The sequence below is a fragment of the Lissotriton vulgaris genome (genome assembly GCF_964263255.1).
Source record: "Lissotriton vulgaris chromosome 8 unlocalized genomic scaffold, aLisVul1.2 SUPER_8_unloc_1, whole genome shotgun sequence".
Taxonomy (NCBI): domain Eukaryota; kingdom Metazoa; phylum Chordata; class Amphibia; order Caudata; family Salamandridae; genus Lissotriton; species Lissotriton vulgaris.
The window spans coordinates 4,587,833-4,610,237 of NW_028240615.1; the positions used below are offsets into that span (position 1 = coordinate 4,587,833).

Below are 22,405 nucleotides of genomic sequence, written 5' to 3' on the forward strand. Positions count from 1 at the left end.
TGAATGAAATACTAGCAGCTCATTGTGCGAAAAGTTTACTACCCAGATTTGGAATGAGGGTTTTATGTCTCAAATCTGGCAAATTTATTTTAAAAAAGTAGTCACTGCTTTATTAAGCAGAAGCTTTATGTGGACGGAACAACAGGTATCATAATATTAGAAGCTAGCTAACACAGTATGACGAGGTGCATGATAAGCCCTTAACTTAGGGAGAATCAGTTAAATTGAGGCAGATGCTAGTCTTGTCAATAAAAAATGGGAGCACTGCAATGCACTACCGACGTATTACCTGTTGTGCTTGTAACTAGCAGGCTACATAAGCAAATATAGCCCCTAACACTTCAGCATTTAGTGTTAAAGAAATTAGAGATCAAGGGGTTCCGGCTCCAAGTATTTATCAAAGAGGACAGCTAGCTGGTTGTATGAGGTAAGTTTTAATTGGCGACCGCTGGGCTGAGAGTCTGAGTTGACCAGAGACAAATGTGTGGAGACAAGTAGCCCTGATGTTTTCCAAGTGAGGTGTATCCTTTAAGCACAAAAATCCTTCAAGGGGTGAGGAAAATCCTGTCAGCATGAAGAGATTAGGCAAGTAACTGTTGGGTGCAAGAAATTGGAAAATGTTGCTGCTCCTCTTTTTTGAAGGGCTATATCATTTTGAAACAGTTTCAATTCGCATTTCTTAATATTTTAAAAAACCTAACTAACTTTTCAAACAGTTAAGATTCTTTATTACATTTCATTTTGGGGGAATGGAAATCTTTTTGTCACATTATGTTGCCCAATAAACCTGTTTTTTAAATTGCATTTAATAAAATGAAGTGTTATACAAAATAAGTGGAAATTAACTAAAAAATGTAATTTGTCAAATGTCGGTGGCACTGCTACGGGGAACAAGGTGGTCGCATTGATACAAAGAGAAGCTGTGAGCAGAAATCAAAGGCTAAATGATGCAGGGCAGAACAACCTGAGAACATTTGCAAAAGAGGTGACTTAGGACCAGTCGGATTGACTACAAACTGAATGATATCTGGGGCACTCATGATTGCCTAAATGACAGAATGGAAACTCTAGAGGAATAAGCCATGCAAATAGTGTAAAAAGCAAGAACATTCTGGAAACCGGTCTGAGGGAGAAGCTTTGACCCAGGGGCTGGAGGAAAGAGTCAAGGCAAAGGATAGTGATACTTTCATCTTGATATCATTCTCTTTTATGAATGTGGAGTAAGTGCCATTGGTTAAAATGAAATAAGCCAACAGAGTGGCTCAAACACCCCACAAATGCATCCGTATTCAACAACAGGGACATATTTCTTAAAAACATGACCATTATAACATCTAGAAAAGTGATCTGGTGGAGGACGACCACCACAGACCAGTAATGTAAAAATGATTCACACAGGCATCCTTATCAAGATTAAACAGTGGCCAAGAAGTTGGAGAACAAACACATTTACATTGCAGGACATTTGCATTTGGGATTTCCATCTCCTAGAATTTGAAGAACTAGAACACCACTTCTACTGCGGATGCAACATAATATTGGATATGAAACTACTGGGAAAAAGGGAAGAACAGCCTGGGCCCCTATCTGGAGCACAAAGAAAGCAGCATGATGAACGGAACCTGCGCACTGGGCAGAAGCATCTAAATATCACCCCGTTTGACTGCCAACCAGTGCAGGCTACGATGGGGGCTGGAGTCATGGTTACATTTCTGCTAAGTTTTCCATTCGCTGTAGTTTGGCCATGGCATATGCTGGCAGACCTATCCACAAGCTGTTGCAATAATATAACCTTGATTGTATACTGGCTGAAATCATATGGAAGACAACTGGGTCCCTGGGGTCGATCTGCACATTCAGAGAAAGTTTCCAGTCTAGGACTCCCACAAAGATTTCACTCTCCGTTCCAGGGTAGTGGGCACACCTCTCATGGGCTGACCAAGACAGTCATTCCATCGATTCACAGGATTCCGATTCAATCAATAGATCATTTGTATTGGTGTCAAGTTGAAGACGTGGCACATCCATTGTTGGATGGCCAGGAGACACTCCCTCAAATGCAGAATGAGGCTTATTCAAGTAAATTACAAGCTGCATGTCGTCACCTAAGAGATTGCACTACGGCTCCTAATAGAGCTTAACTGAATTTGTAGGAATAGGGAAACAAAGTGGCTGAGGCTCTAAACAAATCGATAATCGAAAAAGTAGTATTGAAAACGGTCAACCCTCTTATAACCACTACCACAATGGCTTTGAAAAGAGCTGCTACAAAGCTTGTGCGAAGGTAATGGTGGATCCATTTATCTTGTTATATCTTACTGTCCTCTTTGAAGGGAAAGCCTCAGACGGAATGGCAGAAGCAGATATTACATTTGCATTATCAACCGGGATGGCCCTACACAATATGCATCTCACAGACTCATTGTGGTAATTAATATGGATGCAAAGACCTTTACCAAACTTATGCTAGGAGATGGGAGCTCATTCTACCACAACTAGTATGCCCAGGAACTACTGGGGCTCGTGCAAGGGAAACCGGTCCATGATAACATTAGATGGGTCATCTTGGGAGGGCCCTCTTGGAAAAACTGGAATGTAATAGGAATTAACTGTCTCATGACCCCGGATTTGATTACTATTCCATTTGGATTTCTTGTTTGGATGGCATAAAGGTCCTTTCAACCAGTGGCCAAAGGACAACTACCTAACTATACAAGACATGACCGTCAAAAAAACCTGGTTTAAAATGTTTTAACTACTATAAAAGCAAATTCTGTTCAGAGGAAACAAACATACTATGCCCAAACAGGACACCGGTTGATAAAAATAAATAACAGGGGAGCGGCCAAAAGAGAACTCATTACTTTTTGAAAATGTGATGGACCTGTTTTGAGTCACCAGGACACATTTCAAATATATACAGAAAATGAATATACACACAAAAACATACGACATATGTATAAATGAAGAGATAAGAGAAAATACTTCATAGCCCCATACCAGAAGAGTTAATGAGGAGGCATTACAGTGAGATTTAACTATAATTACACAGAATGTCCAGAACTGTAAAGTTCACTAAAAGCTTATCCATGTCTAGTGTTATAACCCAAAGCCATTGTTTGCCAATATAGATTAGAATCGCGGGGGAAGCTCAAAGAGCAAGAGGGACTTAATTTACAATTGGCTGAAATGCTGCAAAATAAAGATGTTTTGGGGAGACATTGTGGGTGTCAAAGAAATGCTTTATACACAATACCTATAAACCTGGCAAAGTCTCCTACATCTGGGCAACCAAACCTTTTATAGGATGATACCTAATGTTTAAACCATGATCTTGCAACTGATTTAAGGAGAGAATGCTTGAATGACTGCTGTAAGGAAACACACTAATCCAGCAATTTTGCTGAAATGCCACCAGAAACTGTGGGACAACCTGGGTATGAAATAGATTACTAAAATGTTAAATGATATGTTGTGGAAATTTGTAAGCATATGGCATCTTGTTTTGCACTATATGCATCAAGAGAACATTTCAATGGCATAGCACTTAAGTGTTTTAGCAAGTTAACATAGTTAAAACTTACTTAAAATATTTTTTTAAAGCCAGACTTGGCTATATAAAAGAAAAGAAAATGAAAATAATGTATAACTTTTTAACAAATACAAGTTTCTAAAATGTTTTTGTCGAATTATTAACAAATAACCCCAGCTTTTTTTCTGCTAGATACATTTCCACAACTTTTAAATAAGGCGAAACTATTTGACTAATTCATGTGCTCCGTTTTCCTTATTGCAAGAGTGGATACCACTTATGTTATGTAGCGAATTTAATTTAAAAAAAGAAATAAATGTATTAAACCCCAACACTTAAAAGGGAGGTAATTATTATGCAGGACATTTTCTGGTGAAAGACAGCTGCAATAATTAATTGTGTAGGAAGGAAGGTCAGAATTTTAAAGATTAACATTTTTTAAACTGTCAGCCCAAACACGGATGAGATTGGTGAGGTTTTGTGTGCAAATCCAATGGATTGTGCAAAACAGTCAGGCCCAGCATTACTAAGACTGTCAGTTCAACAGAGTTGCTGCAAAGATTATTAATCTTCACTGCACAGACATGGGCATGGAAAGATTGGAGGATAATCACTGCTAAAAATGTTTTAGTTTCTGCTCTGGTCAAGTGCTCATTTTACAACAGTTATGCATGTAAACGTCCCTTGGAATTGTTTTGAAATTCAGTGCTCAATGGGTAGCAACACTGTAATTCTAGTAATGTATCATTAATATGGAGTACATATTTTTTGAAACAAGTCATAAAAACGTAATCCTCTACAAAAATATATTCTCTCTATTTCAAAAGTTGTATTAGCAGGACATTCTTTGAAACTTTAGGTAGCACCAATAGGTTTACTTTGATGACAATGAGCATTAAGTTACTCACACCCCAAATATTTATGAAATTTGGTTACTTAGAAGAAATCTATCAACAAACACCTTTTCAGGATGTCTTTTCTGCTTAATCTATAATCTGCCTGTAACAGTCAAGTAATACTGGTACAGTAACCTCCAGAGAAACTACTAGATTTTGTAAATGTATACTGAATTGATTATGGATTATACTACTTTCCACTAATGGAACACGATACAATGATATTCAACCTACATAGGTGAAATGCATAGCATATTAATAATGGTTGTCAGCCTGGAAGGGATCTGTAATTCAGACTGCATAACTACATTGAAGAGGGAGAATGAACCATACTATGCTGTCAGCACGGAACAACTCACACCTGATCACAAGATAATCAATTGTACTCTCCCACTAAGCTACACGTCATAGTCTAACACTGGAGTTAAATCCTAATGTATATTTTCATTTAATTGGCATTTAAAAGAAGGCAATTATGTGACAGATCTGTGGATCAAAAATAAAAAATTAACTGTACAGTCAGCATGCCACATTACACTTTTTCTTGAACTTTAAATGTATGTGGTTCAGATTCTTAAATTCATACCAGCTGCAGTAGCAAGATTATGTACACATCATTTGCTGTTACTTAATTCCAAGACTCTGCTAAACACAGAAAATAAGACCAAATGTACATCAATACTGATGCTAACATGCTGATAAGGACATTTAAAACCTATAGATATATTCCAAATAGATACATTCGGAAATATCTATCTAATGTGCTTTATTAAAACCTGGCATTAAAAAAGATGCCACTTCATTTCTAGAAACTATATTACAAAAAAGTTACAATCTTCGAAATGTAGTGATAATAGGTGTCAACTACAGAGAGCAGATCTTCAAGTCATCTTATCTAAAACAATTTAAAATACTAAACAAATAAACGTTCACATTACATCTATAAAGTGCAGTAGGGAATAGACAGACATATTTAAGAGCGCAAACACGTTACAATACCAGGAGGAACCTTCCATATACAGCAGCAGTAAGTTGCTCTAGCCATTAATTTAGCTAAGAGCCAGAATAACTGTTGCATGAACCAACTACTTCAATACTCAGTAACTTGTATATTGGTGATATACATGAAAAGGCCGCCATTCCAAAAATCATTCTATTTTTCAATATGCTTTACTGATCAGACTCCAGGATACACTCCCTGGTGCTACTGTGAGTGTAACCAGGGCCATGCTCTGAATCTTTTGTGCATGAGCCAATATAGGTTCTATGAGGGAACCATTTACTTTTTTAAATGACTAGCTCACTATGCTTTTTTTGCTGACCAGATTGTATTTAGGTTTTTCATACTCTAGAGTATCATATGTACACTTGGCAAACTACTTACTTTGCCATACAAACACCCAAAGGGCAAGTAAATACATATTAGGGGTAGAATTTAGAGAAGAAAAAACTTCCTGAATAACAAAAAAGAACATCAAACTTTAACTAGTTACTAGTAAATGAAGATTTTTCCAGCTGGCGCCACACAGACTTGCACTCATTTCAAACACTTCACCAGGCACTGAAGAGGACCTCTTCTCTTAGAGAAAACTGGTGGAAAAACCATGATACTTTTGACAAGCATATTTTGTTTTCAGTGACTATTCTACATAGACCTAAATAGATAAAACCTTAGCTCATTCTTGACATTGCATTAACCTAAATTACTTTAGTACAACGTCTAACACATTCTACCCTTGAAATCTCAAATGACATGATCCAGTAAGCTAAAGGAGTTAATTTACTAACCTACAGCAAAACTGCATCTAAAAGCTGTACTCCATACATTGTTCTAAATGTAAACAGAGTGCAATCTAAATACACAGAAAATGCATTCTGCTGCTCCCGGACACAAGAGGTTCTCAAGGATTTTAGGCATCCTAACCCTTATGTGTAATTCAGTGAAACCTGGTGAGTAAAAGACTCTTTTGATTTCTTAATTTCAGAAATCACTTTCCCCGAGCATTTCTTTTGAGAAGATCTCAACTGCACACCAGGTCAACATTGGCTACTCCACGCAAGGCAAATGTACTCAGACCAGGAACTCCCATACTTATCAGCATCAACTGGGCCTATGGACGAGATCCTAGCAGCTGAATACATTTGCACCATCCTCGTCACTGAGGCACACAGATGCATCCTCTTCTTCAGCATCTTCCTCAAGATGAAGGCTACCAAAGGAATACTTATTCCTCGGCATCTGGGAGGAGTTTAACACAACAGGATTCCCGAACACTAGTGGATGACTGAAAGGGCTTGCCATTTCAGGCTCAGAATCGCTCGAGTCTGTCCCACTGCTGGTGGAGCCATCCACCATCTGAACAGATCCCATGTGATCCATCATCCCACGTGTATAAAGGGACTGCATGATAGGACTGTGTCTTGTCTGTCCAGGTGAAGACACACCATTTGGCATCACCTTTCCCTCTAATGCAACCATTTTGGCTAACCTGCCTTTGCAATTATTTTCAGTCCTAGGTGCATGAAGTGGAGTTGACGCCCCTTGGCTTAGTATAAAAGGGTCTGTTTCTGACCTGTTGCGAACATTCTGTAGTTTTTGAAACTGTGGTCTCTGCAAAATAGGTGAAGGCCTGTCATAAACATGGCAATGATAAGTGGGGCCATTTTCCACCATATGTCTCTCCCGGATCCCATGGCCATTCTCAGAAATATAGCCCTTTGACCCTGTCCTGTTGCATGTTATGGGGCTTGAGCCTTTGCTACTGGGAGGCAAAGGAGTGGCCAATGGGCTACGACTGTCCGGACCACTAAACATGTCATCTATCAGAGAGCTGTGCCTTGGCATTTTGGGACTTCCACCAGTGTAAAAAGACATATTAGCAAGGTCATCGTCAATATACTCCTCAATAATGTTAGACGAAGCCTTTGCAGTGGAGGGGGAGTCCCTACACCTACTCTGTTTATGATATTCGTCTTGATGGCGAATATAAAGACTACTGGGCATTTCACACTCATAGTTGTCATTTGTTTGTGACCTTGACCGGGATAAGTGAACCCTGCGAAGGTCATACTCGCTATCTACATCACTGCAGTCAATGTAAGGAATTGAAGTGCTGCTACCACAAGCAGCCCTGGATGCTGGACCTGTGCTTGGTTGCTGTGACTGAGATTTGGTCTGCTGTATCCTGTCCTTGGCAGCTTCCTCCTGTTCATCCAGGGTTATAATTTCGGTATCATCGATCCTTTTGCCTCCCTTTGGACTTTTCTTTTGTGCTGGACTTTTGCACTGTCCAGATTCATCTGTTGATATAATGAGTTCTTTTTCCTGGTATGAGCTCGAAATCACTGCCGTTTCAATGCTCTCGCCGTAAGTGTAGCTAGAACTCTAGAAAACAAAAGGGGAAATAGCACAATAGTAAGACAGAAAATAGAACAAAAGAACAAGTTACAGCTACAAAACTAAAAGCAGTAAATGTGGACCTAACATATGTACATTTATAAATGTTTTTAAATCTATGGTACTAAATCGATTCATTGCGGGGTTGTCAACATACATTGCTTTTTGATCTTTAAGAACGCTAGCACGCACAGTGTGACAAGATGGCGTTATGCAACTACAATTTTAACGAAAACATCACTTATCTGCCAGCATTGGTCTTTCCTGTCACAAACTATTACTAAGGTTAGTCCACCTGGCTTAACTGAATCAGAGTAAGAGACTACAACCCTTGGCATGTATTGGGGAGTGGCCTCAAATTTCACAGCTAAATTCACAGAAGGGTCTAGAGATTAATGTGACAAAGGGTGCAATTTGGTAGCAAAAATCCCCAAATTCCCTGCCCAATAATCCCACCCTTCACTGGAACACACAATTAATGCGGTAGTATGAAGAAATTCCGTCAAGCTTTCACACACTGAAAAGGTGGGAATGTGCAAGGTGATTTGGTGCATAAAGTGGCAAAGAATATCTTCCACTTGCATACTTCAACTGTACTGAAGGAAATCTAAAACAGCCATCAAAAACAAAAACATTGCCAGAAATGTATGACAACAAATGTCCCTTTTGTTGCTATGTGTTTTAACTTGTGAAGCCACCTCTCAAATCGACTTTCTTGTCCCAAAGAGGTCTTTTTTCAACAGACTGAAAAGATTCCAGGTGTCGGAAACTCTTCATTTCACAAACTGTTCGCAATATGCATAGGTGGTATAATGTTCTTTAAGTGTGACAGACTACTAGGAGTAACACCTTGTACTTGCAGGATAAATACCCGACAAGGACAAAGTGGTTCAGAAATACAGGAAAAAACCCTTTTTAAGTATGCATTCAGCCCACTTGATTTGTTAACCCATCCTGTTGCTTAAGATGTAAAATAATTTTGGAGTTGTCCTATCTAGGATTCAGAAGATTTTCCACCATGTATTTAAGGAGAATTTGGATATGCAGGTTCAGAGCAAGATGTGAGAATTATATTGAAAGCTGTGTCCCAAGTAGAGCACTAAGTACAGCATGTGACACAATATTACTGGCAAAAGAAAAACACCACTACATCACTTTCCACATATTACAGGAAAGCTGCGAGAAGTGAAATGCATGTGTGCACATATTTATAAGCAACTAAGCCCATTTCTCATTCAGTCTCATCCAAAAGAGTGCATTCTGACAGATTTGCTGCTCTTCAAACTACATCTAAAAATTGTGCAGTTGCTGAGAGAGCATTCAAAAGCATATCTGTCAGAAAAGTCTTTATCACACCTTAGAACACTGGAATGTTGAGATCTCCATTGAAGACAATATTGATATTTACATTGAATAGTTTGTAATGCACGTGATTGCCCAAGGGGGTTTTGGTGCTAGCATCAGAAGAGTTTTAGGTAAAACAAGCCTGTATAGATGACCAAGAAGAGATATTATAGGACAGAGCCTGTGATAAAAAGGCAGGTTGTAAATTGTTTCCTGAACTGCACGAGAGTAGGTTGGGTTTTGAGGTGCAAAGACAACTTGGTCCACAGTTTAATGGTGGCATCAAAAGCACTTCTACCTCCCCAAGATGCTTTCCTGATTTTAGAAACAGTCATCGATTTAGTGGAGTCAAAACAAGGAGTCTTTTGGGGATATACCAGCAGAATATCTTTCTCAGATAGTGTGGCTCAGAACTGTGAAGGGCTTTATGTGCTAAGCAGAGTGCCTTAAAGGCTACTCTTTTCCGAACCGAAAGCCAATGTAGCATCTCAATAGTTTGAGAGGCTGATGCATATAATGGATTCTTCATGAGAATGCGAGTTGCTGCATTTTGAAGTATTTTCAATTTATTCATCTGCCTTTTTTGTATGCCGTTATAAAGGGCGTTACAATAGTCAATCCGAGAGAGAACTAATGCAGTGATTACTGTTTTCTGTAGATCGAAAGGGATGAATGGAAGAATCTTTTTCATTGTTCTTAAAAGGTAGAAACAGGATGATGTACTTTGATTAATCTGGTCTGAAAACGTGAGCTTTCTATCAAAAATCAACCCCAGATTTCTGATCTTAGTGACTTACTGGGTAAGTAGGCCCAGCTCTTGAGGCCACTAAGTAGGATTCCAAAACGTTGTTTCCTTTCCCAAAAAAGAGGTCCTCAGTCTTCTCAGAGTTTAGCTTGAGACAATTGACTCCAATCCGGCCTATTATCTGATGGATACACTTGCTGAAACATTTCGTAAACTCGGTTAGTACCCCTGACACTACAATTTGCATATCGTTGCATGAGAGAAAGTAGAAAAGCCAAAGGAACTAATCAATTTAGCCAGTGGTGCCACATTTATATTAAAAAGGGATGGGCTCAAGTAAGATTCCTGAGGAATACCACATGATAGAGTGAAAGATGCACGCTCCGAGGCCCAAGCTTTCCAGCCATTCGCTGGGCAATGAGTGGAATACGGTATCAGAAGTGACAGAAAGATCCAACAGAATCTTTCCCTCCACTGTCCATAATCATTCTGATTTCTTCAGATGCCGCAACCAGCGCTGACTCAGTACTGTGGTTTTTCCTAAAACCATACTGCGCATCATCCAAGATCTCATTCTCGTGCAAAAAGGATGAGAGTTGGGGTGTTTTATGTTAGGGAAGCCGGGAAATGTGTCTATAATTTTTAACCTCTTTGGGGTCAAGTGAGGGCTTTCTCATCACGGGAAGAATGTAGACTTTCTTCCAATCAGTTGGGAAGATTCCTGCTTGAATGATCGTATTTCAACGTTTAGTCAGAAGAATTGGGATTGTATTGGTTACTGACTGCAGGATTATTGATAGACATGTTAAAACAGATAAACTTTAGGTGTACATAAGTGGAGTTCATTTATGTTCACCACAGCCATTTTGTCCTCTATTGTTCACCTTTGTTTCACCCTGCCCTCACTAGCATCCCTCTGACCGACCTGGTATGTGTGCTGGGGGCTATAAACTATTGCCACAACAAACCTCAGTACTAATCAGTGTGGCTCACTGGTTAGAGGAGGCAGACCTGGAAGCAGAGGTCAGCCCGAGACCAGGGTTCAATTCCCGGCTCAGCGGGGTCTTGAGTCCTAAAATGTCCATGGACTCGACAATTCTCGCTCCGGTGCCTACTCGATTCACGGGTTCACATTCTGCGACTCTGGGCAATAGCTTGCTTAATCTCCACAATGGCCCCTCGCGGCGGGATGCCTGGCTTTCACCTTGCGGATACCCTGCCGGGGTTATCTCACAGGGGAATACCAGGACGGGTTCCCTAAGCAAGCGCTTAGAAACCGCTCGGTGATTTGCGCTATATAAATTCCTGTACATTTACATTTAATTGCTGCCACAAACTCGTTTTTCCTTTCACCTCTGTTTACAGGCAAACCCTTGGACACTCTTACACAAACAGGTTCCAAATACCAAACAGACTCTTGCAAACATCGTTTATTGCACTGCAAACAGCAAGACTTGTTTTTGCCAACAATGGGACCTGTTTTTATCAACAGAATGGACTCTTGGATCTGGCCGGTCTCACATGTTTTAGACCCTGAAGCAAGGTCCAGCTGCAAGATAAGATTGTCTGTTTGACCTGGGTGGGAGGAGAATTACTGTTGGGCTTGTGTGACAACCGGCCCGGGGCGGGGACTCCAAGCCTGTGTAACCATGTTGATGAAACAAAAGCTTGTGTAACCATGTTGATGAAACAAATGCATTGTGTCAAACCTGTATAAAAGGAAGAGCCAAAGGAATTCCGGCAGAACTCCTCCCTCAGACATCCCGGTGTCTGCAGTTGACGTGGTCTCCTCATGAGAAATGAACTTGTTTCTTATCTTCCAGTTTTCAGCGCTTGCCTCATTTATTGTGGTCCGAACCCAGACTGAACAAAATGGTGATTTCTGTCACCAGCAGAGCTTAAGGGTCTTATAAATTCTCTGCTTTCACCGACAGGGATTTAAAAGGGAACCTGACTTCTTGGAGTCAATAAGCATCCTGACTTGTTCCCCATTCATCAGAGGGAACTTCTGAAAAATTACATATATAATCTGTACGCTATCCAAACTATTTCCCATCGATTTTGTGTTCTGACTGGGGTTGAAATTACAGTATTTTTCCTGTACCTGTTCTAGGAAGGTCGCTATTTTGTTACACATAGTGTTTGACTGGAGAGTGTTTTAACCGTTTTGAATAGATCCTTAGCGGAGTTCTTGGCCAGGTTAATTTTCTCCATGAAGAATTTGTTATTAGTTGTATTTGGTTCTTTCAGCCTCACAGTAGTTTTATCTTCACACGTTTTTGACGCCTGCATTTTTGTTTAAAAAGTTTACGGTCTGCTGAGAACCAGGGGCAGTAGGTTTGTTTCTGCATATTTAAAACATTTGTTGACTGTTAGAGACACTGCTGTGTTAATACACTCTTTATAATTAGAGGAGGCTGCACTAAGATCCTTAGCTGGAATCGGCTGAGACTCAGCCAGTGTCCTTAAATTTAGTAGTATTAATGTTTTCCAGGCTCTAACTTTAATGGTTTGCTAGGCAATATTGATTAATGTTACTTTGGTTGAGGTTTTTAATGCACAAACTATGGCTTTGTGATCTGTCCATTTTAGTGGTATAATAGATTTAACCTTTAACTCTTTGTTGTTAGGAAAAAAATGCCATCTAGTGTATGGCCTACAATATGAGTAATAATGTAAACTGTCAATCAATTGGTTGGTTTCTGAATTATTTGGTTCATCCAGATGACAATTAAAATCACCTAGGATTGTAAAATTGGGATACTGCAGCAGGACTCAATACATTCATTGAGTGGGAGTAGGAATTTTATTTTTGGGCCTGTTGGTCGATAAATAAGTAGACCAATGAACTTTTCCTTATTACTAATATTGCATTTAAAAATGAGAGCTTCAAAGTCTAATTGAGATGCCTCCTCAAAAGACATTTTTTAAGTGATTGCGGAAAATAACTCCAATCCCACCCCCACCTTTTTCTTTGCAGTCTAGTCTGAATTAGGTGAATCCCTTGGGTACTACGACTACAAGGTCATGGCCACAGTCCGGATCCGCCCATGTTTCAGTAATGAACATTATGTCAGGAGAGTGGTTGCCCAAGAATTTATTGAACTCATAACTATATTTAATGAGTAAATGGGCATTTATCAGGACACATGACAATTTATCCGCACCTTCTGAATTTACACGTGCTCTAGCTCGGAGAGGGGCTGAGCATGTAGGTTTGCTGGTGTGACTGATAAGGGTACTAGATCGTTTTTGTATTCAAAATGGCAATATTTGCAATCTAGACATGGAATATCAATCTCCAACTTCAGTATGTTGCTGGAGTTGTTCTTACAAATTGTGTTCAGCATCAAAAGTTGTTCCTTTGTATATGTTCGCGGGAGAAAAGGCTGAGAGTTCTGGCACCTGGCAGCGTCCAAGCATGGATGGGCACAGACAGGCTTGCCTGCTGTGCATTTGTGCAAGCATTCGCCTAATATAGGCGCTGTCAATTCCCAAAGACTAGCTTGGCAAAATGGCGGTTGGGTATGTGCGTAAAATGAGCCAGGAAGTGAGGCCGCACAGGCAAAGGCCTTTTCCACGCAAACAGCACAAGCTTAAGGCTTATAATGGCTTTGTTTAATTTAGTGGGTGGAATGTTCTAATTGCCGTACTGTCCTTTTACTAAGGCTATGCCTGCGGCTCAGGCCTATAATTTGGGTTCAAGAACTTTAACAACCAGTATAGCCCTTGGCAGTGGGCTATAAATCTTTATTGGGAAATTTGAACTATTGGTGGTTGACGATGTTGAGAGAAGAGCATCCTTGAAGATGTACTTGAGGCAATGGGCAGTCGAAGACTCCAGCCGAAACACGTCACCAGACTGGCACTGTTGGTACTATGGAGGGGAAAATGATCTAATAAATGTGGTTTGCAGTACCCGACGTGGCTGTGCTGCCCGTTTCTTCAAACCACCCTTAACAATTGGACACAGTCTGTGAGAGTAGACCCCCAAATTCACTCATCCACCCACTCACATATCCATACACCCACTCAGACCCACAAAACCACTCACGCACACTCACAGACCCATTCAACCACTCACAGACCCACAAAAGCATTCCAACACCCATCTACTAGCATACCTATTCACACACGCACACCACTTACACACCAACATAGCCACTCACAAACCCATATAACCACTAGCACAGCCACTCACACGCCAACACACAGGAAGTTATACACTTATAGAAATTGCAATAGCATATGTTTGTATTAAATGTGTTTTGTTTTAGTAGTGAATGTGTGCAATACAACCGGCAGACCCATTTTTTGTCCAAGGGTTCGCAACGGATCCGTGGATCCATAAAATAAAATTTAAAAAGACATGTTGCACTGCCTTTATAGAAAGACAACACAAGTTGCCTTACCTTAGTTTTTAAATTTTTAGTTTTAAACTATACACAATAAGAATGAATGTGTGGGTAACATTTATTTATAGACTTGTAAAAATGTATATTAGTAAATTTAACCTACAGTTCAAACTGTAATACAATTTATAGTAAAAGAAAATGGTGAAAGTCACCAAAAAACTAACGGCTAAAGGGACATTACAGTTAGTTGATATCAAAAAATGTTTTTACAAATTCAGTGAAAAAAAACAAAAGTTACAGGGACTTTATAGTTAGGAAATCAAATTTTTAAAAAAACCTTAGAAATTCCCTGAACAAACCAAAGGTTAGAGAGGTGTTATAGTTAGGTTCAGATTTTACACAGATAAAACCAAAGAAATTCAGCAGTTATAATTATAGTTAATCTCAAGTAACTATAAGTCATGCCCAGGGTGACTATAACTCACACCATTGCCATGCACTGCCAATTACCCCACATATTACTTCACTCATTACATCTTCTATGACATCATGGATTTTCTCACAGCGAAAGATTTGTAGACCCTACCCTCTTTTATCCCTCCACTATGCCTTTCCAATCCAAATAACTGACTAACATGTCCACCACTTACATTAATCGCATATTTTCCTATACAAATTCCCACAAATTCTGTTTGAATTGTGCAGTAGCGTGCTACTCACCGAAAAGCACGTAAGCACCTCATCAGGGTGAACAAGCACTATATAAATGCAAACCCTTTTCCCTCTTCTATCCCTCCACTATCCTTCTCAATTCAAATAACCGACTAACATATCCATCACTCGAATTACTTAATATTTCACTATACTAATTAACCACTAATCCTTTATGGGTTCTGGAGAAGCGTGTTACTCCAAAGAAAAGCGCTTCAATGCCTCCTCAAGGGTTGTAAACACTATATAAATGTAATTACAATACAATGCAACAGTTACTTGTGATAAATATAACTGCAGAATTGTTATGGTTTAGTGTGCAAAATCTAAACCTAACTAGAACGTCCCTGTAACCTTTGGCTTTTTCAGTGAAACAAAATTAAAAAAAATAAAAAAAAAAAAAAAAAAAAAAATATATATATATATATATATATATATATACACCCACACATATATAGTGACAGAGTTAGATGAAAAATGCTAGCAACAAAGTAACGTATTAAACTAAAACAAAAAAAAACAAAAGGGGGGGGGGGGGGGGACTGAAATTCAACAGTTATAGCTATGTCCAGTAACTATAACTCATGCTGTAGGGTAACTATAGCAGAGGCCTAAGCCATGATGCACAGTGTTGTCTTCATAGATGTTATTTTTAATTTTGCAGTGATGTTATCAGTCATGTCATAGAACGTGTCATGAGTGATGTAATATGTGAGGAAATTAGCAGTGGGTGGTGAGGGCACAAGTTATAGTTATTTTAGTGCAACAAATTATTTGAAAACATCAAAGGTTAAAGTGACGTTATAGTTAGGCATCATATTTTGCTTTTAAAAAAAACATTAGAAATTCACTGGAAAAAATAAAGGTTAAAGGGACTTTATAGTTAGGTGAAAATGTCACTTGAAACATTCCATTTTAACACCTTCAGCGCGGCGCGAATTTCCGCGCTTTGCTGAACGTTCTATTGAGCGGTCGGGGGCATGACGGAACGGTTCCGTCATAAGCACCGAAGGGGTTAAACAAAACCACTGAAATTCAACAGTTACCGTTATCTCAAGTAACTATAACTCGGGCTCTAAGGTAGCTATAACCTATACTATAAGGTAAATATAACTCCTGTCCTCGCCAAGCGCTGCTAATTTAACATTTAATACATCACTCATGACATCTTCTGTGACATCACTTATAATATTACTGCAACATCTGAATTGCCATTACGGACAACACTGTACAAGGTGGGGGCGTGAGTTTTAAGTACCTAAGAGCATGAGTTATAGTTACTTGAGGTAAGTATAACTGGCAAATTCCAGTGGTTTTGTTCCTTTAAAAGGGTATATTTTAAATTAGATTTTCACTAATATATAATGTCCCTTTCACCTTTCTTTTTTTCGTGATAAATATGTATAACTATCTATACATACACATATATTTGTATTTATTTTTTAAGGAAATCTGGTTACATTATTAGCAATAAGACATATGAAAATGGGGAGTAGTATTCTTGAAATCCTTAAATAATGCATGACTTGGCCTGCAGAGTAGTTAATAATGCTCTGCTGCATTCTGGCTGGATTGATGTAGTCGCTCCAGGGCAAAGAGGTCAGACTGGCTCAATGAACTTGGAGTATTGCTCTATTTTATCAACCAAGCAGTTGATGGTCCTGTAGCTGAATGACTGTGTACAGAAAATGATACAAGGCTATCCTCTATGTAGAACAAGCATTGACAGAATTAAATCTTTGGGAAAAATACAATGGCTAACGGCAAGTGTTTTTCTGGTCTCCAAAAAGTGCAAACTACCATGGCACGCCCGCCACTGAAGGGAACTACCTTGTGTGTGGATGTGCCCCTTGTGAAAGGGCAACATGTCGTAACTCACAGTAAAATCAGTCAATGGCTGAAGTGGGCTAACATTTCCCATTGATGCATGCTTGAGTAGGTGGACGAAAAATGTGAATGACACAATCACAGACTAATGGATTAATTTTGGCTGAGAACCTCTATAACTATAATATGCAACCTTTTAGTAACATGAAAAGATCTTGGTTAACACCGACCTAAAAAAGCCATCAGTCTGGCATTGGCTGCTATCCTAGCCTTTGAAAAGGCGAATGAAGGAAGTTAGGAAGTAAGGAATGCAGGCAAAAAAGAAAGGAAGGCAGACAAGAAGGAAGGAAGGAAGGAAAGAAAACAGGGAGGGAGGGAATAATAGAAGGAATGCAGGCATAAAGGAAGAAACGGGGACTGAAGTACAAAACGGGGACCTGCTTGCACTGTGTACCAAGCAATTGTAGCGAGGTACACCCGACTCACCTTGACTCTTTCCAAACTTCCAGCATCTTCAGCAACTGTTCGCCAGGACAGCGAGTGAGCGTGGGCTGCGGAGGCTCAACGGGGCTGGGAGCGTAAAGTGCAGGAACTCCATTGTCCAGGAGTCCCTGCGAGGCCAATCGGAGTCACCTGGCCCGCTCTCCCCGGAAGCCACGCCCCCAGTGCATAGGTTAATAATCCGAAACTTGCCCGTGCAAAGGGCGGGCCGTTTGAGGCCGTTCGAGGACCTGAGAGACCGGACCCGGCCTCTCCCTTTTCGTCTTTCGTCTCTCGCTCCTCAATATCATTTCTCTGCCCTTTTGCTCACTAATCCGCCGCTAGAACCAAGGAACAATGTCCACGCGTGAAAGTAGAAGCCGGGCAGTCAAAGGGAAGCAGCCAAATGGGACCCTCGATGATTTCATAGTGAGGACTAACACTGCCATTGATACGGAGATACACAAAATGCAGCAGAGAGTCTCTATTGAACCCGACGCAGCTAGAAAGTTATCACAGGAGTTGGCTATGGCAAAAAAATCTTCTCTAGGGCACATTGCTACAGTTAAAACCCCCGAGCGTCGGATCTGCCCTGCTCCAATTCTGACGCAGGCTGTTGTGCATCAGTCCTTGGACACAACTTCCCCATTGCCAGTCCCTAATTTGGGGTTATCCCTCCCTTTTTCTAATTTAAATCCAGCTTTGGGTGGGGTGGATTCGGCAGGGGGGGGCAGCCTTAGAGACAACTCCCAATAAAAAAGGGGGCGTGTGGGAGTAATTTGTTTGCTACCAAAGAGGGTGCTATGCAAAAAAGGAAACGTAATACATCTTCAGCCTACTCTAGGAAGAAGGCTAAAATAGCAAAGGCCCAGTCCTTTACGGGTGGAAAGTCAACTGCAAGGGGGGGGGGGGGGGGGGGGGGCGTCCCCTTTCATGTGTCCCCAATCACTAATAGTCCGAAAGCCATTGAGCCTACTTTAGTTGTAATAGAAGAGGAACAAGATTTAGTGGCTGACGACGAGAGGGACGGGGAATCAGTGTATGTGGCAGAGAAGGATGGGGTTCCAGTGCCTGTGGTAGAGGGGAGAGATATGGAATTCTTGAAGATTGTATGGGAAATACTAAAAAAAACTCCTAATCCCCCTGGAAGTCAGATTATCACGTATAGAAACCCAGCTGCTAGAGGCAGAAAAAGCATCCTAAACTGAGCAACCCTTAGTATAGCTGGTAACAAAGCTAAAAGTACACGCGGTGCAGACTGCGCTGCTCTAGCACCTGTTGTCATCCCATCTGCAAGTCCTGTGATCAAACCTATACCCAAACCCCGGTCTAAAGTTTTGGAAAATAGAGTTAATAATACAATAGCGGTGGTACCTAAACAGCCGCCTGCACAACCAATATCGGCTCGGAAAGACATGCCAGCCCCGAAGCTTAAAGAACCTATTATACAACAATATAATCTGCAGGGGGCTAAATCTAGGGTAAAAAAGGGTATGGGTTTCGTGGATCTCCCTCCAGATGTAAGGCCATATGTGGTGGTGTTAACAGGAGTTCCGGAAATTGCCCATCACCAACAGGAAAATGTTGGGTCATTGAGAAATAAGGTAACACATTGGCTGAACGATAATAGGCCGTTACCCAACCATCTGAAAAGTAAAATCCTTATGGTACGAAGGGTTCCATGGATAGGCACTACTCATAAATCTATCCCAGGTGATTGCATTATTGTCTCATTTGAAGACCCCAATACAGTACACCATCTATGCTCATGGAATGCCTCCGGGGGGGGGCCCGTCCATTGAAGTTAGACCTCTTACTTACTTCTATCCCCCCCATTCACGGTCTAACTATGGGGGAAATTGGCTACCGGCAAGAAACCACGACAGGGGGGGACCTTGGATGGCTGGCAGGGCGGCCAAGGTTGGTGGAACAGGGCACACACCTATAATAGATATGCTTGCCTTGAGGATGTAGACTGACTTACTCGTAGAGTAGTTTGCACAACTTGTCCAGATAACACATCCTTTACACCAAGCCCTATCTCCATGCAAATACCATGCATCCCTGTGACTGGTAACCTAAGGGCTAGTTTTGTTTTGTCTACAGGGGGGGGGGGGGGGGGGGGGGGGGTAGCCAACCAACCAGATACCGATATAGTTCCCAAAGTTCCCAGCAACAAGACTGGCAATTTAGACCTAGTTGACCATGGAGTAAGGGGCGATTCCTCTCATAGTGAGACGTATGGAAAGTCTAGGTCACCCCATGTTGGGTTAATTCCTCTGGTGCCAACTTCACTGGATGTAGCCACCCGAAGTGATGGATCGCCTGGCAGCAACTGCAACTCGCTGTTGCCGCTGGCTATGGGGGGGGGGGGGAGTTTGATAAGTCCCTTGAGGAGGCCTCTGGGGGAGTATACTCTAACTTGACCCCGGTCGAGGCTCCTAGCACTGCCATTGATACTCTTAGGAGTGAATGTGTGCCGGGCATGGAAGTTGCCGGTGGTGAAGCGCTGAAGGTCCTTAGTTGGAACATAGCAGTCCTTGCACGGAATATTGACATACCCGATTGGAATTCATTTGTCGATTCTTTCGGGATTTGTCTATTCCAGGAAACCTGGTGCTTCGAACCACGCCACAAGGTGGGCTTCACCACCTACTTTGTGCCTGCTGTACAATCACCCGGAGGTAAGGGTCGCCCCTCTGGGGGCCTATTAATATGGGCAAGCATTTCTCTGGGTCTTTCAATCAGGCATATTGCTACTAAATCACCCGATCTGCAGAGAATCCTAGTTAGAGGGCCACAGAGAGGGGAGGAAGCTTGAAATTTTTAACATCTATGTTAGAGGAACAAGGGGTGGGTCCTCCACACTTTCTCTTACGGGCATTGAGGAGTGCCTTAGTTCTTGTGGTTCCGACCCATTTGTAATACTAGGCGGGGACTTCAATTGCACATTTGAACCCCTGGCTAGGGATGACATATTGGGTACTATGGAGGATGATGCCAGGAGAGGTATCCCCTCCCTCACGTTGGCCCCTATTAGAAGCTGGTCACAAACTGCTATTGATCTTAATGCACTATGTTTGGAACACAGCTTTAGGGCAACCAACGGTAGATCGATTTCGGATCCCACAGGAGCACATACGTTTAATAGAGTGGGCCACTCTTCACAAATTGATTTTATTCTCCTAAATTACAGTCTTTGGCCCCACCTGATAGATATGAAGGTCCTACAATCTTCTGTTAGTGACCATAACCCCCTATCTCTGTCCTTGTCCTCTCTATGGATGGGTGTTACTCCGGCTCAAACCCCTCATGTGTGGAAATCAACTCATGAAGTAATTCCCTCTAATTGTGGCAGGAGATTAAAATGGAAATCCATTGCGGCTGACGAGGAAAAGATCTTGGGTGTTAAATCCATAATGTCCACTACTGCGTTGTGTTTAGACTCTCTTGGAGCCAGTTTGCTTGATGTTCCAAATCTGTTTGCTGAAACAATAAACGCGTTAGGCGAATTGTTTATGGCTAATTCTATAGGCACAAGGAGCAACGCAAGAGGTAGACAAACTGGCAATGTGGGTTGGTTTTCCCCCGCCTGCCGCACTGCCAAAAAAGAGCTGATCAAGGCTGTAAAAGCAAAGGCTGGGGCCCAGATTAGCCTTGCTAGGCAAGGGCCGAGCATGAGACTAAGTTTTGGTACGATTTGAAGGAGGCAAGCGCTAGGAAGGACTCCAAGGGTTTTTGGGACCTAATAAGAACTAGGGACAAACCCGTGGACTCTCAAATTACATGAACATAACTGAGGGAGTGTGGTTTGATCATTTTTCCAAGCTTTATGCAATGGCTGCGGGTTTCGAGATCACCCCGTTGGAACAGTACCCCCTAGTTCGCATAGAACCCAGCGATGAATGCCTATTTACACCCAAGGAAGTAGAAGGGGCGATTAAGTGCCTTGTCCCCAACAAGGCAGCGGGGGATCTGCTCCGTTTCAATCCAGCCGAGTGGGGGAGACTTATTGCCTCCATAATGAATGCTGGCTTGGCTGGTGCAGCTCTACCGGACTCATGGAAGGGCGCAGAGGTCGTCCCAATCTTCAAGAAAGGGAGTCGGGATGACCCTGCTAATTATCGTCCTATAAGCCTCCTGGATTCCACACAGAAGGTGGCAGGGAAAGTGGTGCTAGGAAGGGTCTTGCAGTGGGTCGAGGAGAACCATATCCTGTCAGACTTTCAGGCCGGTTTTAGAACTGGTACGGGGATGATCGAGCAAGCATTCAGACTCATGATGCTCTTCTGGAAAGTGGTTGTACTGGGCAAAGGCAGTCTGCACCTGCTGCAACATCCAGCAGATGCACCATCCCTGGCTGGCAGGAGAATACCTACCCTCTTATTTGCAGATGATACCCTCCTGATCTCTAAGTCACCAGTGGGCCTGCAGAGTCTCCTAAATAGTTTTAAGACCTTCTGCGACTCTATGGGGTTTAGTCATAAATGCAGGGAAAACTAAGTTCCTGGTCCTAAATCCCCCGAAGAAGCCAGTTAGACCACCTACCCTAGATCTAGTTCCACTCGAGAGGGTCAGGGAGTTCGATTATCTTGGCATCCGTCTCTGTGACTCTATGAGTTGGAAACCCCATCACCAAAAGATGCTGCTGACCCATAAGAGGGTGGTGGGGGCTCTCCACAAAGAACAACGAGCCTCTTCCCTAAAACCAATTGCACCAGTCCTTGATATTTACAGGGCTCGAGGTGTCAGTGCATCTCTCTATGGGGCAGAACTATGGGGTGTGCAGAACGTGGACCAGTTGACTCGCTCCGAAAGCAAATTTCACAAGGACATAATGGGCCTCCCTTATAGCACACCAACTCTCCCTCTACCTTTAGATATGGGTACTCGCCCAATCAGCGATCAGCCAAGGTTGCGCCCACTTCTTTTATGGGCACGTATTTGGAGAGTCTCTGAACTGTCCAGTTATGCAGATGGCCTAAAGGAAATCCTTCTAACGCCCGGTTGGGCGAAGATCCAGTGGCTAAAGGAAGTCAAGTGCCTTCTCATAGACCTGGGCCTCGAAGATGCTTGGACTTCTAGATCTGCCCCACCAAAGGCAATTTTGAAGAAATT

General features: G+C 41.7%; 1 protein-coding gene across 3 annotated transcripts in view; it reads right to left on the reverse strand.

The window, feature by feature from the left end:
• The window catches only part of FARP1 (FERM, ARH/RhoGEF and pleckstrin domain protein 1), a 576,707-nt gene that overhangs the window by 161,759 nt on the left and 392,543 nt on the right, over positions 1–22,405 (reverse strand). For all 3 annotated transcript variants that reach the window (XM_086947879.1, XM_086947877.1, XM_086947878.1), the window contains exon 13: positions 7,573–7,813. In XM_086947879.1, the coding sequence (XP_086804005.1) occupies positions 7,573–7,813 (241 nt within the window). The remainder of the gene's footprint in view (positions 1–7,572; positions 7,814–22,405) is intronic.